Source organism: Harpia harpyja, chromosome 13 (genome assembly GCF_026419915.1).
Source record: "Harpia harpyja isolate bHarHar1 chromosome 13, bHarHar1 primary haplotype, whole genome shotgun sequence".
Lineage (NCBI taxonomy): Eukaryota > Metazoa > Chordata > Aves > Accipitriformes > Accipitridae > Harpia > Harpia harpyja.
The window spans coordinates 18,126,031-18,140,160 of record NC_068952.1 but is presented as its reverse complement, the minus strand read 5'-3'; the positions used below and the strand labels follow the sequence as shown (position 1 = coordinate 18,140,160).

At 40.9% G+C, this 14,130-nt stretch overlaps 1 protein-coding gene across 1 annotated transcript in view; it reads left to right on the top strand.

The window, feature by feature from the left end:
* The window catches only part of PLB1 (phospholipase B1), an 89,524-nt gene that overhangs the window by 35,847 nt on the left and 39,547 nt on the right, over positions 1 to 14,130 (top strand). The window contains exons 16-27 of the mRNA XM_052806643.1: positions 915 to 958; positions 1,797 to 1,905; positions 2,834 to 2,885; positions 4,857 to 4,937; positions 6,478 to 6,543; positions 7,239 to 7,339; positions 10,114 to 10,195; positions 10,854 to 10,958; positions 11,643 to 11,738; positions 12,214 to 12,285; positions 12,917 to 12,976; positions 13,381 to 13,441. Coding sequence (XP_052662603.1) covers positions 915 to 958; positions 1,797 to 1,905; positions 2,834 to 2,885; positions 4,857 to 4,937; positions 6,478 to 6,543; positions 7,239 to 7,339; positions 10,114 to 10,195; positions 10,854 to 10,958; positions 11,643 to 11,738; positions 12,214 to 12,285; positions 12,917 to 12,976; positions 13,381 to 13,441 — 929 coding nt within the window. The remainder of the gene's footprint in view (positions 1 to 914; positions 959 to 1,796; positions 1,906 to 2,833; positions 2,886 to 4,856; positions 4,938 to 6,477; positions 6,544 to 7,238; positions 7,340 to 10,113; positions 10,196 to 10,853; positions 10,959 to 11,642; positions 11,739 to 12,213; positions 12,286 to 12,916; positions 12,977 to 13,380; positions 13,442 to 14,130) is intronic.

Genomic DNA, 14,130 nt, shown 5'->3' with positions numbered 1-14,130 from the left:
ATACACAGTATCTGTTTCCTTGACCCTTTCCCAGTATTGCTTATGTCATGCAGAACAGTTTATCAATTATGGGTTAGTACAGACTTTTACATATGCAGCATTTTATTAGACAGGTCAAAAAGTCAAGAAGAAAGGCAATCATGTTCACTTGTTATTCTGCAACTGTATGACTTAACACCAAACCTGTCAGGCTGATTTTCTGTTCATCATTCCTTATGCATCTGAGCCACTGTAGCTCTATAAGAAGTTTAAACAGGTACTAGAGCACTTCAAAATATTCTATTCCAAATTAAAGGAATACTATAGAGGTGTTCTAAGTCCAGCTTTTTATATTTTGATCTTTAATAATAATCTACTGACGTTTTGGGGAAAAAAGCCTACTAACAATTTCTACAGCATGAAGGAGAGTAAAGAACACACAGACATATGGTGAATTTTACCAGTCTAGTAGTATTCTTCCACTTGAGTGAAATGGGGGGCAAAAGGTATTGAGTATACTTATCACTCTGAAATATATGCTTTTAGAACTTGTTGTTATGGATACAAAGGATTTGTTAACGAAAAATGGAAGTAATAAATATTTTAATAGGGGCAACAATAGCAAAGATAGCAGCTTTTAAAAATTCTCATTCCTTTCAGCTAGGTTTGAACATATGCCAAAATACGTGAGAGAACTGAAAGGGCAGCTAGTGTACAGGGCTTCTAATATGATTATTATGATTACGACAGTCTCTAATTTCGTGACCCCATTGGTATGCACACAAAGAGCTTGCTTTAACTTAGTACAACCACCAGAGAATGTGCTGTGTATGTGTGTAGAAACCCCATAAGGGGGAGCTCTCTTACTTGGTCCACTGCCTTACCAAGTCCATCATATCTTGGAACATTTTTTTCTTGTTCTTTCTTTTTAACAGTGTTGGAGGAAATGAAAACATAAGCACAGTCACTACACTAGCAAGTAAGTGCCTTTTTCTGTAAACTTGATAAATATCTGGAGCTGGCTATTAAAACAGCTATTATCATAAAAGAATACATGAAGAACGATTTACAATTTGTAGCGTGACAGAACAAATCCCTTTGTATTCAGTGTCCAGTGCTGAGTTAAAGTTGCATAGCAATCAGGCTGTAATTTGCTGTGCATGACTTAACTATGTATTTGTAATTCCTAGGGGTTTGGTTGTTTCAGTATTCTTCTGTTGGTTATAGTTCTGTCCAAAATATGTTGGGGATAGATGAATCAAAGATCTTAGATCATAGCCTAAAGAAACTGTTTTGACTGTGTGGGAGAGTTGTTTTAGGCAGGAGCAGAATCACGTTACAAGATCAGATTTTACATGCTTTTTAGAGGTCAGGGCATTTTAGATCTGGGATGTTTGTAAGGTTGGTTTGTAACCTAAGATCTAGAAGGGAATCTTGGGTCTTTAAGGTTAATACATCTGGGGAGAACAGGCTAAAGGATTTGATTCCAACCCATATGCAGTTAGAGTATGACAGCATGAGAGTCTCCTGCCTGAGTGTAGGGTTAATCAGCCTCGCTTACCAGGCAAAATGGCATTGCTAGCCAAGATGATCATGTTAAATCATGAGATATCTGAATTCATGAAATTCAGAAATTTTGAAGGCAAGGAAATAGTTGTATGGTGATGAATCTCCATGTTTATTGTACTTAAAAGTTAATTTTTTAATAGGTATCTCTTAAAGCTTTTTAATGGTCTTTTACCAAGGTCTAATCTTTATAACCTCATTTGCTACCTGCTGCAGTAAGCAACATTTCAGTGTACTATCTTTTTCTGCAGACATTCTTCGTGAATTCAACCCATCCCTGATAGGGTATTCCATTGGCACTGGAAAGGAGACTACAGATAATGCTGCACTCAACCAAGCTGTGGCAGGGGATCGTGCAGAGTAAGAGGAAAACTCTTAATTTTAATAGAAAGTTGATTTTTCTTTAAAACTCAGTTCTAACTAAAAAAGGCCCAAACCCTGGACTTTGGCAGGAGCGCGATAAGGCTGATAGGCAAGCCCAAATATATTTCTTTAGCCCATCTCTATCATGAAGGCCAAGAAATGTGATGGGGCTTTGCAATGTTTCTAATCTATGTCAAATAAATTAGCAGCAAAAGCAATGCTTTCTCTAGTATTTTCAATCAAGAAGCCCAAAGCACTTTACAAGCACTACTCAGAAAGCTTCACAACCCTATTATGAGGCAGAAAAAAAATATCCCCATTTTATAGGAGGTAAATTCAAACCCTCTTGTTAGCAGGACCAAGAGTTTGTGTAGAGAAACTAAGATAAAATTGTGGATTGCTTATGGTCAGTCTGTGGCAGAGCTGGGAATTAACTAGAGAACACTATGCTCAGCCTTCAGTGAAATTCACATCATATCTTTTTCTCTTGGGAACACTTCTTATAAGACATGCCGTAGTGGCTAGAGGCCATGTAATAACATTGATACATGCATGGATGCTTCAGTGATATGTGTATCAATAGCATCTGTCTGATATTGGGAAGGAGCAAAGTGCATTTTGTGGTAGCACAGTGTATTTTCTATATAGTTTGTAAAAGTGTAACTATGCAACATTTGCAAAGTGGTTGAGTGCCTGTTGGATGCTAATTTTTTCCTCATTTTTTTTCCATCACTATCTCAAAATATAGCCTTTTTTGGGTATGATACCTTTCATTCAATGACAATTGGACTTTACCAGGTTTTTTAGCCATTATGTGAGGAATGTCCATTCATCAGTTTTCCTCTTTGCCTTGCTGTCTATACAGGACTCCTTTTTTTATTTTTATTATTTTACTTTTACGATTTTGTTTGTCTTTTATTTTTAGGGACGTTCCTGCACAGGTTAGAAGACTGGTGGACCGCATGAAGAATGATACTGTGAGTTTAACATGTCATTAATATATTTAGAATGAAGTTATATGGCATCATTAGTTTCTAACAGACCAACAGCAGATGCAAACAGTGGATGCTAAACATTAAGGTTATGGGTACAGCAGTGTACGGTATAACATTCCCCAGTGCAGAGTGTGAGTCAGTAAAAAATAATCTATAGCTTTGTCTTAAATGAATTTGTACCAGCATGTGATAGTTACTATCAAACCCAGATAATTGTGATCTTCTTATCATTTTTACCACAAGTGACTTGTAAATTCAGTGCTGTTGCTTCCCCTCCTGACCTATGTCACCCTGTAAGATGACAGAACTTTTTCTCTGCTAGGATTTTGCCATGGTACTATTAATTATCTTGTAAGCACATGGTTTTTGCAGCAGTAATGATATGTGCTAGGATGTTGAGGGCAAGCTTTTCAAGTGGCAAATCATGTGGAGTGAGGAAAGGACTTGTTTTCTTTAAAAACAATTTAGTCCCTTCTTTCCCTCAGCCATCAGCTGATGTTTGATTTACACATTTGTTGTCAGGAACTGATTAATGGTCTGTAAAACACACATTAGTATGAGGATTGCTCGCGTATTTTTCACCTCAACTACCGCTTTTAATGTTTGTGATTTGTAATTTGACAAATGTGCTATGCAATCAGTGACCTAAGTTACATGATATTATTTTGGCTTTCCAATTGTGCATTTGGAAAGCAGCCAAAAAGCTTTAACGATAACTGTGTGTGCATGTCTAGTATAAATACTCTGGTGAATACATATGGGCAAAAATATTTGCAGTACCTTTCTTTTTGGTTCACTTTCTCGTAAACAAGGTTTCACTCTGATGGCTCTATCTGAAATGAGATTAAAAGGGATAGCAACTAACAATGAAGCAGCTGGATGGTTTTCATTCAAACCATTCAAGGCTTCTAAGTACTACTCTGTCATATTTATTGGCTTGGAAACATCACACAAAAGAAATGAATGCAAATACCTTTTATTTAACTGATAAACTTTATTTAACTGATAAACTTTATCTAACTGATAAACTTCTTTCTAACTTGAAAGAATGCTCTTATTAGAAGTCATATATCTTTGATTTAAGAGCTCTTTTTTTTTCTCTTTTTAAAACACCTGTTTAGTGCAGGCAGAAAATTTTCCCCGCTTTTAATTTGGATAAATATGTTTTGAGACCAAACTACCAAACAGTGTGTTTCCCAGCTGGGATATGTTGCCTTCTGCCTTTGAAGATAGATGTTTTTAAACCACTTGAGGCTGATATACTATTGCTGCTTTTCTTAGTAGTGTTTTGCATGGAAATTGAAGCATTAAGATGTTGAGTACAACATCAGCTACATGATACTAAGCATATCAGAACCTTTCCTCAAAGTTAAGAAGGTGTGTATTTACTGAAGCATTACTACCTTGTACTAGCTAGACCTTTGCAAAATCCTTCCAGAGGAAAAAGTTCTGTAATTTTGTACCAGTACTGTTAAATAGAGTTAATATTGCCCCTCTATTCTTTGCAGTTCGTCTCACAGCAAGACTGAAATGCATTGCCCTCTAATGTTTTCCAGCAGGATAGCTGCATTATTTATGACACAGTAAAACATATACCATCCTTTTTGCAAGGAAGATATATTCCTAGAACTGCAGGAGTAGTCACTCAGTGTATACACAAGATATTACTAAGAAAAGCATACAGATGGATTTTGAGCAACAGTTTTCTGAAGCAAATAATTTTTCATGGTACTACTGATATTGTAAATCTGATATTGTAAATCTTTAGATCATCGTAGTTTCTACATCTTCAGTCACAACTACAAATTAATTTTTGTGGTGGATGCTAAAAGAACTATAGCCAAGTACCCTGAGAAACGTTAAATTTGTGTTTTGTATGTTGCCTGCCCCCTGCCCCCCCCCCCCTTTTTTTAATTAATGAATAAATTTCATTCCATCTCCTTCTGTGTGCAGAGAATAAATTTGCAGACTGACTGGAAGCTCATAACACTTTTCATAGGAGGAAACGACCTATGCAAATTCTGCCACAATCCAGTAAGTCCCCTGCTGCCTGGAGCGTGAACTGGGCCAGCCTGGGCATAGGGTCTCTATGCATTGCAGTGGGTGAGAGGGCAGAACTCATTGGGTGAGACCAAAATAAGGTAGGTCTTACTTGTGCAGCTCTGGAATGTAACCGTACTGACACCTTCAGGTTATTCAACCTGATGTTATGATAAATGAAGTGATATCCTTAGAACACCTGTAAATTACATAATTGTGGCTACTTTGTTTTGCTGTTAACTAAGATAAGTTCCCGTTATCTAGTCACTTCACCACCTGTAGATGAAAGGTCAAGGGTTTTTGCTCTTCTTTGCCTTGTGCACACCCACACTCCTAAGTCTTACTCAGTGCTCTCTTACCGGTTTCAGCGGTATGGGAATGGTTCTACCTGCAGCTCATGCTGATGCACTTATATATAATATAGTACATATTGTATATGTATGTAATATATGAACATACTGTATATAGCCTTTGGTATGTGTGAGTATAGAGGAGGTGAAAGGCTGTGGCAGACTCCTCAGTGACGAGTCTTTCCTACTTACAAGCAGCAGAGCACATGCTTTTTGTTCTGCATGATTAATTTGAGATCAGGAAAAACAGCAAAGCAGCACAGTAAGTTGGTTATAAAACAAGGAAGGAGCAAGTTAGCCATTCCTACCTTCTGCTCCTGACCCAGATTCAAAACGGCAGTCGCACATGAGTGTGGGTGGCAAGGAGATAGCATGTCTGCATCCAAAGATCACAGTGATACTTCCTTTATGTTGCACAGCTACAAATAGTGCCAACCACAATGCTCTTGGTGAGCTATGATTTAGGAAATGAATAAGGAAACTGAGCTGTCTAGTTTTGTAGAGTAGGCCAGTGGGGCTCTCAATGAACTTCTGCTTGAAATTAAATCAAAGAGAATTAAGGCTGAAAATAAGACAGACATTTCTCATAGGGAAGTTTATTTGACTGTTGAATAGTTCCACAAGTGAAGAAATAAAACTTGGATTACTTGAGACAATTAAATTAGAGGGCTTAAACCATTCAAATGGAACAGGGAAATTTTGCTGCTGAGAGGCAAGTATATAATTTGATTTCATTCCCCGATAAACGCCTAAGCTTTGCCAGTTATTATTTGTGGCAGGTAAGGAGCATATGGAAGGCATGTTGCTAATAGTCCATATAGCAGAAACAAACTTACTTTTACACAAAATGATCTCTACTAAAGATGGTGCCTGTTAGTAAGTTGTTAGCCATGCTTTTAAGACCAGCCCAAGCAAGCCTGGGGATGGAGGATGTTGTGATATCTGATAATGCCCCCTGAATTTGCTCCCTCACTGGTATCCAGTGGCTGCTAGATCTTTTCTTGTGAGTGAGACAGCTGTGATGGGAAAGAAGAAAAGCAAAGACAGGACAGTTTTGCCTAAGACTCCGTTACTCTTGACCCAAGAGTTAGAAACATGAATGCTGCTGTGAGAGACTCTAGCTAGTCACTCCTTTGCCTGCTTGAGTAAACCAATAATAAAATGCAACCCTCTTCCTTCCACAGGTACACTATTCTCCTGAAAACTACACCTACAATCTACAAATAGCTTTGGACATACTTCATAGAGAGGTAAACCAAACTTTTCTAGTATGTGGGAGTGGGGATCGTGTTCTGTTTGTAAAGCAGTCACTGATTATTGATTGAGAATTTAGTTCCTTGCTTTCATCTGAGGAGCACTGCTGTATGCAGAGATGCTTGCTTGCAGGAAAATCTTTGTGAAAAGCAGAAAGGGCTAGAGAAGTATTTTACTGAAGGAATAAGGATGTGCTTGGTTCTAGCTGATGTGCTGCAGACAGATAACACAAAAAGTATTGTAACAAATTTGAACAAACATACAGTATTCAATGGCTAGAAAATGCTTTGCTTGTTCATTATACTGCAATTAAGTATGTTTTTTGTGGTCATTAAGAGAGAGATTCTGATATTACAGATGAGGGTGAGGATGACGAGAGTACTCAGAGTTAGCAGGTGTCTGAGCCATGCTGAGACCTATAACTTGTTTGGACCTTTTTAAAATCATCATTTTCAAGTGACCAGCCATCAGCATTTGAAATAGAACTAGGCAGCACAAGCAGGGGCTGTAATTTAGTATTGTACTTGTGGGGGATTAATTATTGAGAAAGTACTTTGAACACCTCTGCTATAAATAATGTAGCTGCCTGAATCAGCAGGCTGCTAGCCAAGGTCTGCTGTGGCTGTGTAGGGGCAAAGATGGCACTCTGTGCTCTGGCCGTTGGCTATGGGTTTGCTTATTCTCTTGGCAGGTTCCACGAGCACTTGTGAACCTGGTGACAGTGCTTTCCATAGCAAGCCTCCGGGAGCTGCATGCGTCAGAAAACAATACCTGCCCAAAGCTGCTTATGAGGTTTGAAGACGATTTATGTTACAGCTCTCACTGTCATTCACAGAAGGCTGCAAGGTCTTCTCGGGAAACTTTTTTCTTAAAGGGAAAATAATCTAGTGTTTCAGACCACCAAACATATTCCTCTGTGTATGCACACATACCTACAGTTTGATTTCAACACAGCGTTTAGAAATACCTGGCTGTCTGTCACTGTCTCTGTATCTGAGCCCTGGTGTTACCACTTTTTGTGGAGGTGCCATTTTAATGACTCATCACTTACACTGCAAGGGAGTTCAAGCCAGAGCAGAAAGAGCTCAGCTGTCCACTCTTTGGGCAAAGACAGAGAAGAGATAAGACACAGTGTTTTCTTAGTTCGTCACTTTAAACTAGCTTTATTTACAGATGGACCTTTCTGCAGTCTTAAAACTCTCCTTCTTGCTTCTGTAGTTTCTGATCTCTGTAATCTCATTGCTAATTATTAGTTTTATTGTTAATTAGTCTCTCAAGTAGATGTGTGGGATGCTTAATCACACTACCTGTTGCCTTGAGGCTCAACAATCTTCCCAGGTCAGCGTGAATCTGCCACTGAGGTGGCAGGCCTGTGCCTCAGTGAGCTACTGGTGACTCAGGTAGGGTCCAGCATGTCCACTCAGACTTGCTCCTAGCAGCACTTGCTTGGTTTCAGAAAAGCAAATTTCTGCTTTTTGGGACAGACAGGCAGAATAACCTTGTCCTGTGAATGTAGGCAGCCACTGAAGATGGTTTTACAGGAGGAACATAGATGCAACCCTCTTGCTCTGATTTAAGGGCTCTCTGGTGGCTGCCAGTGGAAAATTAGCTTTTAAACTCAGCGTGCTGGTGCTTTTGATAACCAGATGTAGTTTTTCCAAAGGTTACTGGCTAGAGTGCACCTGTATCTCAAGACCCTAATCGTTGGACAAGGATAGTTAGTGGAGCCTTTAAGATTAGGTATCTCAAGATACCTGTAACCTTTTCACATCATTTCAGGTGACGTGCCGAATTTAATATTTGCCTGTCTGGCAGCAAGCAAGTTTACAGGGTACTAAGCAGATCCTTTGTGGAATAATAAATGCCATGCTACTGAATTAAAGAAGGACCTGAAGGAGGGGTTTGGTCTTGAAAGCTTGTCTCTTTTTTTTTTCTCAGAGTAGCAAATAACCTAAAAAGAGATTATGTCTCCACTAATTTTGCCTTGCTTATGTTACTGAAATACTTCTGAAAACACAATTTAGGCTTGCATTGCCTTTCATGTAGATGTACTCTAGAAGTAAAATCTTGTTTTGTTAGTTGCTCTCCATTAATACAAGTTTGGACGTTGTAGGGATCTGTGTATGCTTTACATATATCAACTGCATCTCTATAGGTGGTATTTCTCTAAGAGCTCTCTCAGGGATGCTTTACTGTGATCATATGACAGGATTTTTAAAAGAAGTCCTTTTTCTCATTTGGATTTGTCAAGTAATAATGAGGCATGCCCAGGAAGAGTGAGCACCAGAAGAAAAAAATCATGTGCCAGAAGGATCGAAATTTCAGGGAGGGATAAATGTGGCCAACATGAGTTCACAGAAACTTAAAATGGTTCAGGTTGGAATGGCTCTCTAAGGATGGAGATTCCAGCATCAGTCTTGGTGTCTGTTTTGGTGCTCTACCATCCTTCATGTGAAACATCCTGCAACTTGTGACCCTCAGTTGATTGAATGAATTTGTGTGAACTCTGTCATCAAGGATGCTTGCATAGTTCTGCTGAAGCAAACCACATTGTGCAGGTGTACTTATGAATGGTTTTTGTGGTGGGTTGGCCCCAGGTGGCAGCCAAGCACCCACACAGCCACTCATTCACCCCATCCCAGCAGCACAGGGGAGAAAAGAGGAACATGAGCAAGAAAACTCATGGGTCCAAATAAAGACAGGGAAATCACTTACCAGGTACCATCACAGGCAAAACAGACTGGACTTGGGGAACTTAACTGAATTTATTGTCCACTAGCATAAATATTTAATTACTGATTCAGGTATTGGGAAATAAACAAACAAGTTAAACAGCTAAAGCACCTACCCTCCCTCATTCCCAGGCTCAACTTCACTCCAAGAACCTCTCCCTCCCCCCTTGTTTCTGCCGCAGGGTACCCTCAGTGAGGCATGGGTGGTGCAGGGGATTGGGGTCTGGATGTAGCAGTATCTCTCTGCCTCTGCTTCCTTCTCACTCTTGTCCTGTGCTCCAGCATGAGTCCTTCAGACATGTGTCTGCTCTGGTGTGGGCTTATCCACAGGCTGTGGTCTCTTCAGGGGAGTGCCTGCTCTGCCATGGAGCACCTCCTCATTCCCACTGTTCTCCTCCTCTCCCTCTCTGGTGTTTTCTGTCCCTTTCTTAAACAGGTTTTCACAGAGGCACCACCATCCTGGCTGACAGGATCAGCTGTGCCCTGTGGTTGGTTTGTTGAAGCTGGCTGAAACTGGCTGTGTCCAGCACAGGGAGCCCTGGCCTCTCCTAACTGAGTTCACTCCTGCTGCTGAAACCTTGCCATGGGCACCCAGTATGGTCTTTGTTTGCATGGATCCTTTTCCTCACTTTATGCTCATGAATTTATCCCTAATAAATATGTTTCTGCTCAAGAATCAGGGCTGTGCAGAAACTCAGAGGTAAGAGCTAATGCTCCCATTGAGCGGCCTTTCAGAGAAATCTGTCTTGGAGAAGTTTTTAACCCTGCAGCTTGTCAGCTCAGGAACGGGGGAAAAAGAGGAGCAGATCTCAGTGCCATGCTCTCATCCCACAGGCTCCTGTGCCCTTGTGTCATAAACCCTGAGGACAATTCCAATGAGTTCAAGAAGTTGGTCTACTTTAACAGAAGATATCAGGTAAGGCATGTGGCATTTGTTCTAGGTTTAATGTCATCCTCCTGTTGATCAAGAGACCACAGAGGGGCTAATATTTGGAAGTGGGGGACAGTTTCCACTCATTTTAATGACATATTAGTAGTCATGATTTTTAAAAAAAAGGGGGGGGGGCAGATGGGAGTAGGCTCAAGATCTTTACAACTCTGATTCACTAAACCAACAAAACAGATGAGAAGAAAAATTGTTAAGAGAGCCATAGAAAGTAGAGTATGTCAGAGACCCAGCAGTTTTTTGATCATTTATGTCACTGGAGTTCAGATTAAGTCAAAGAACATGATAACTCAGGAGCAAACTTCAGGCATGGGATGTCAGCCAAACCAAAAATGCTTCGGTGGTTCTGGAAGAACATCTTTTTGACAGAAAATCTAATTACTGAGCAGGTTGCCTGCTCATGTCAGTCAGGCAGCCATCCCCAGGCTGCCTCTCAGCAAAGAAGCCCGGGATGCGTGTCTCAAAAAGACATCTGCATTGGCTGCCTGGCATGAGCTGGAAACCACGGCCACATCTGGGTTTCTGCACTAGGGAGGGGGAACCCCTGGGTGAGATGTACATGGACGGGGGTACTCGATGAGCTGAACGTAAAAGAAGGAAAGGTGACAACTTTTCTTTGACTCTTTAGGAGAGAACCCGACAGTTAGTGGAGAGTGGAAGGTATGACACTACAGAAGATTTCACAGTGGTTATGCAGCCATTTCTGATGAATGTGAACATGCCAAAAACACAGGTAAAAACAACCAAAAAACCGATGCCTACATTAAATCCTGGTGCAATTCCACTGACTTTTCAAAATTGTCTTGGCTGTAAATGTGACCAGCAGTTTTCTGGCCTAATAATGACTATATTCAGTTGAGTTAACATCCAAAATTGCAGAAAATGTTTATGGAATACCTTGGAGATAATGGGCAACAGGAATACAGACCTTGAAGGCACAGCTTGGGGCACTGAGTCCACTCCACTGTGATCAGACAACTATGCAGCAGATATTTAGTTCAAAGTCTTCACCAGGGAGCACTCACCCTATATCGCCCATGCATCACAAAGTCCCTTCCAGTACTTTGGTAAATGACTTTTAGTATGAAAACCCATGTGCTTCAAAAGACTATAATCTGTGTATCTCAGGAGAAATAAAGAATACAATCGATATCTATGCCCAGGTACTCTGTACCCAGAGCCATAGTTGCCTGTATTCCTTATTACTTTGGAAATCCTATATTAAAAAGCTTTAAAAAGCTTCTCAGTTCTAAGTTACTAGCGTTCTCTGGCCCGGTTTAATTCTCTTGGCCTCAGAGGCCTTTGCAGCTACTTCGGTTTGAAGTCAGATGGGATATCTCGCTGGAAGAGAGAGGGGATAATACACAGCTTGTTGCGTATTTCCTGCCTCTGTGACAGCACCCGTCTTGTTCTCTAGGAGGGGCTGCTGGACAGTTCATATTTTGCCCCAGACTGTTTCCACTTCAGCCAGAAGTCTCATTCCCAGGCTGCACGTGCTTTGTGGAACAACATGGTAAGAGTTTTAAAGGTCGTATTGGTCACTCCTTGTCTGCTCCATCCTGCCCTTGGCAGCAAAAAAAAGCCCAGGGAGCTACTAGGTAGCTAGCCCTACCTCTTCTGAACCCTTACTTGTGTTTACAAAAGAAAAGAGTGACCATGTGAAGAAAGGTCACCTGAACTGTTAATCCAGTCATATCAAACCAGTAAATCTCAGGGTATGTTAAGACTGGGGCTGCTGGGCCTTCTCCCAGGGAGATGATGCCTGCCTAGCACATTGACCATCAGGCCATGTTTGTGTTGTATGGGAATTAACCTCTTCAGCATGCAAAGAAGCTGTGCATGGAGGCAGCTACCAGCATGGGTGCAGTGCACTGCATTTGTCTTCCTGTGCTGCAGAGGTGGTTTCCAGTGGCTGGTAGCACAGCATTACCTGTTGCTCTCTGACACTCATTCACTTTTCTTCTGTGCACTCCCCTTTTTCCCCACAGCTGGAACCCTTGGGGGAGAAGACACATAATCAGCAAATAGAAGATGAGATTGTTCTCAAATGTCCAAGTGAGGTAAGTTACAGGGGTGTCTGTGTTTATATGGAGGTGCTAGGAGTGGCTGGGAGTCTGCGTGAGCCTTTACCAACTGCCTGGAGTGCTGTCTCAGTGAAGGGGGTCTGACTCTTCCCCACATAGTTTGTGCCACTGCCACCAGTAGCAGTATGAGCACTCCCCCATGAGATGGAGGGCAAGCTCATCCTAGAAGTAAGCTTCATCACAGTTGGCCAAAACACAAGGGAAGGGTGTTTGGCCTACCTAGTCAAGACCATCAAGTGTCTACACTGAATGGCAGAGCTTCAGTGGGGGAAACAGAGCAACGATGGCACCAGTCAACACAGCTCTGCAGAGGTCACTGGGACTACCTTGCAGTGGGACCACAAGCTTCTTGTTAATCACACAGAGCAGGGTCCTGGGCGTATTCTGTAAGTTCTGGCTGTGTAAAAATATTGCCCCAGGTATACACGGTTATTGTATGGATTTAAAAAAAGCCATTTCTTTTTTTTTTTTTTTTTTTTTTTAATCCCATTCATTTGCATGAAGCTGCTAATCATCTAGAGACATCTGAGAACTGAAGGCTGGGGAATTGAAATCTCCATGTATTCTTCTGATGCTTTGCATTGACTCAGATTTCCTTGCTTTGTAGGCTGAGCCATTCCTGAGGACATATAAGAACAGTAATTACACATACCCTAACCAAACTTCAGTAAGTGTCAACATCACCATCCCATTGTTACTCTGCTGCATCTGTTCCTGTATAGTAACCAGATGAGTCATGCTCTGCACCACAAGTGAAATCAGCCTTTGGCCAAAGGGTTTGAGAAGCTGAGTACATGGCATGGGACTGGAAAGCACTCCCTGAGTTAGGCAAAATGCATCCGGAAACATCTGTAAGAACACATGCTCAGACAGCACAGTTATCAGTACAGGATGCTACTCTAATCTGAGCAATACTGGATATGATTATTGAATTAAGCAACCAAGACCTGTCTGGTTAATTACATGCTAAATGGTCTCTGGTTTATCCACCTGGCCTCTACTAGGAAGATCCTAGTTAATACTGACTATACTTGCTAGTCAAATGCTATTCAGCTTTCTTCTTCTTTTTAGAATTATGGAAGCCAGCTGCTATGCGAGGACAGGTCTCCATCCTCCCCTCCTGCAGCTTCAGGTAGTCTTGCCTGTTTTATATTAAGAGGCTGAATTACCTTCAACTGTCCTTCAAGATGAGTTTTTATTTTTGCTGAAATGACTGCTGGACTGTGAAAAATACTGGTCAGAAAAGATGTCATGTTTTTCAGCAGCTGCTTTACAGATACAATGCCATACTGTCATGCAAGGTAACATTCTGACTAAGTAGCTCCACTTAAATCGCTGCCAGTGGAGAACTTCAAAATATCTCATGATAAAATCCGAATTTGTATGCTGACATAGCCTATAAGTGATACTACCTAACTCTTGGGGAAGGAAACTGGAAATCCAGCTTCATGCATGTTAAGTCATAGCAGTATTCAGTTTTTCAAGTAACTTCATATTGTCTTAGTCCTTCTGTGCCTTCTTACAGCTCTAGTATGTCGTTCCTGCTTTGTCTAATACTGCATTGTTTTACCTTCATCTTGGTGCGGGATATTGTTTGCAACTTATTGTTACTCGCTCCTTGCTCTTCTGTCTTTTCAGTAGCAATGTTAACCATTGAGATGCTGAATAATATGCATATGCTGCTGCTACAACCACATGAGATGAACTGTTTTATCACCTGGATATTGCAAAAGCAACATGTCTGAGCATCAGAATGCACAATGGCATGTTTCACATATATAGCGGTGAAAAAGAATACTTATTTCCTATCCAAGTTCAACT